This window comes from Alligator sinensis, unplaced genomic scaffold, assembly GCF_000455745.1.
Source record: "Alligator sinensis unplaced genomic scaffold, ASM45574v1 scaffold203_1, whole genome shotgun sequence".
Taxonomy (NCBI): Eukaryota; Metazoa; Chordata; order Crocodylia; family Alligatoridae; genus Alligator; species Alligator sinensis.
Window position 1 is genome coordinate 1814159 of NW_005841949.1, and position 2526 is coordinate 1816684.

At 43.4% G+C, this 2526-nt stretch overlaps 1 protein-coding gene across 1 annotated transcript in view; it reads right to left on the bottom strand.

Annotated features, from left to right (window-relative positions):
* The window catches only part of HYDIN (HYDIN, axonemal central pair apparatus protein), a 438260-nt gene that overhangs the window by 166439 nt on the left and 269295 nt on the right, over positions 1-2526 (bottom strand). The window contains 1 exon segment of the mRNA XM_025199799.1: positions 593-736. Within this exon segment, the coding sequence (XP_025055584.1) occupies positions 593-736 (144 nt within the window).

The following is a 2526-nucleotide window of genomic DNA, read 5'->3' on the forward strand; positions in this document are numbered from 1 at the left end:
CCCTACACTTCTGATTTTGTAACTTAGCTGTCTTTTGAGTGTAGGGTGAGATGTGGATTTAATTGCAAGAAATAGGTTCATGCATTCAGGTTAGTTCTGCAAAACTTCATATAAGTCTGAGAGATGCCAACACTTGAGGTCCATTCCTAACTGAATGAACATTTTGTTCCAGGGACATGATGTAGAGATTTTATGCAAGACCAAGGTGAGGGTGATGAGTCAGTGGACCCGATTCTGATTTTACCTACACTGTTTATTTCCCACTACACTGTCACTCCACTCACATTAGTGGAGTTTCTTCTTGTTACAGAGATGAAGCTAAGAGCAGAATTTGTTCCAGTGCTTGCAGCATCTCAATAATGAGTGTGAGTCAGGCACTTCTTCTTCACTTTCAGAAAGCACAACTATCAGAAAGGTGCCAGAGGGAATGCTCTTCGTTTTCATTTAATCCAATAGATTGCTATGCATGCAGATTTAACACAGGCCCAATATATTGGTGAGCCACCATCTGAGAAACCTGCATATGGGGTGTTGACCGCTCAGACAATGAAGAGTGTGAAGAGGCCTTGCACAAAACCTACTGCCTACTTACCTGTGCCTCTGCAGGCAGCATTTGATGGTCCATATCACAGAGATAAAAGGGTTCTCGTACAGACAAAAGGGCATTGAGTGGCAGAGACGAAATGTTCTTTAAGATCAGAGGTTCAAACTGTGGAGTCAGAACATCACTGGGGTGCTGCAAAAATGCAAAGCTGAGTAAGAAATGAAAATAAAAAGAAACCCAAAGAAAAGTGAAAAGTGAATGCCCACTAGGACAACTGTGCTGCAGGATAGCAGCTGAGACAAAATCGTGTAAGGGTACTTTTGCTTTTCCACTGAAATATAGCAGCATCATGGTATTAGCAAAATCAAATGTTCCACAAACGCTTTTGATGGACGTGACAATGGCGGCTATGTTAGGAAAGGAAAACACATTTTTCAAACAAAGCAGAGCATAGCTTTGCATTTCCAAAAATGCAGAAGGAAGAAAGAAAGGTAGTCGTTCCCTTCCTCCCTCCGCCCCTGCTTTTCAGAATGTTGTAATTTGAAATATCAGCAACATTCAAAGTATTCTGACCAGCCATATCATTGGGCAAAAATCAAGGGAGCAGTTTTTTTACGACCATTTTGTCATTTCCTTTCCTTTTTTGGATACATTCAAAATTTTATACAGAAAAATGTCAAAACTTGAAAACTCTCAGCCAAGCCCTATCTAGTGTTAGTGTACCCTTTACACCACTCCCCTCAGGATCTCAAATACACTTATGTTACAAACCAGAAAACAATCTCATTCATCAGAAAGGATTATTATCCCCATTTCACAGATGAGAAACAAAAGCACAAGGATCTGAAGTAATTTAACCAAGACCACATGGGAAATGCACAGCAGAACAGGAAAGGCAATCCAGACCTATAACACAGGGCAGTCTAACTTTTAAGTGGCTGGGGGCCACATACTGCACAGGCCACAACAGTGAGAGCCAAAGGCCTCCAGGTTGCCATTGCATGTGCAATCCCCCACACCACACAGTGTACATAGACAGGCAGCATCCTCAACTGCCTCACTGCACACATTTGCAGGCCCCTCACTGCTGCATTAAGTGGGGGACACCACCCCTGAGCTCACCAGCTGTGGTCTTCCCTATTGCACTGTGCCACAGGCTCTTCTAGCACTGTAGGTTGCATTGCACCACACTGCATACCTCCTGCGCCAGGTGCAGGAAGCAGAGGCTGAAAAGGAAGCCCAGACAGCCTGACTGCTGCTGTTGATGACAGGAGGAAAGATGGCTGGATAGGAGCCCAGGGGTCACAGATTAACCTCTCGCAGGCTGCACGTGGCTGGCAAGCAGCCCTGTTTTAACCAACAGAAATAAATCTTTCTTTTAAGAGACAGAGCGGGGGTTTATTCATAGAGTAAAACCTGCCAACCCTCCTGAGCTGACTGTTCCCATTAAAATTAATGGAGCTACTTGCATCAGTAAGGTGAACAAGACTTAGTCTGTAATGGAGAGATTTTCTTTGCTTGGCATTAGCTTTAAAATGTGCCTTGCATACACAGTTGGCTATGATCCTGCACAGGTCAGGCCCCTTTGCTATCATGATAAATTGTCTGCTGGTCCCCATTTTAACCTATTAGTTGTCACTCAAATTTGGAGTTTCTATGAGAGTTCTGAAGGGTGCATATAAAAGTAGACTGTGTTTGGGAAACAGCTTCTAAATGTATTTATCTCTAACCACTCTAGTGTCATTACATTCAATAAATCAGAGAATGTGGCATCAAACAGAATGCAGGGAGACAGCAGGGATAACCAGGAGGTTCCTAATTCCATCTGAGTATTAAGTCCTAACAACTTGCTTGTACACATGACAGAACAGAGCTACAGTTCTGCAACAATACAGGCACCAGGGAATTAGGGAATCAAACTGAACATGTAGACATGGGGCAAGTAAATTGCTTCCCATCTCCAGACCCTTGCTGGATAGGGA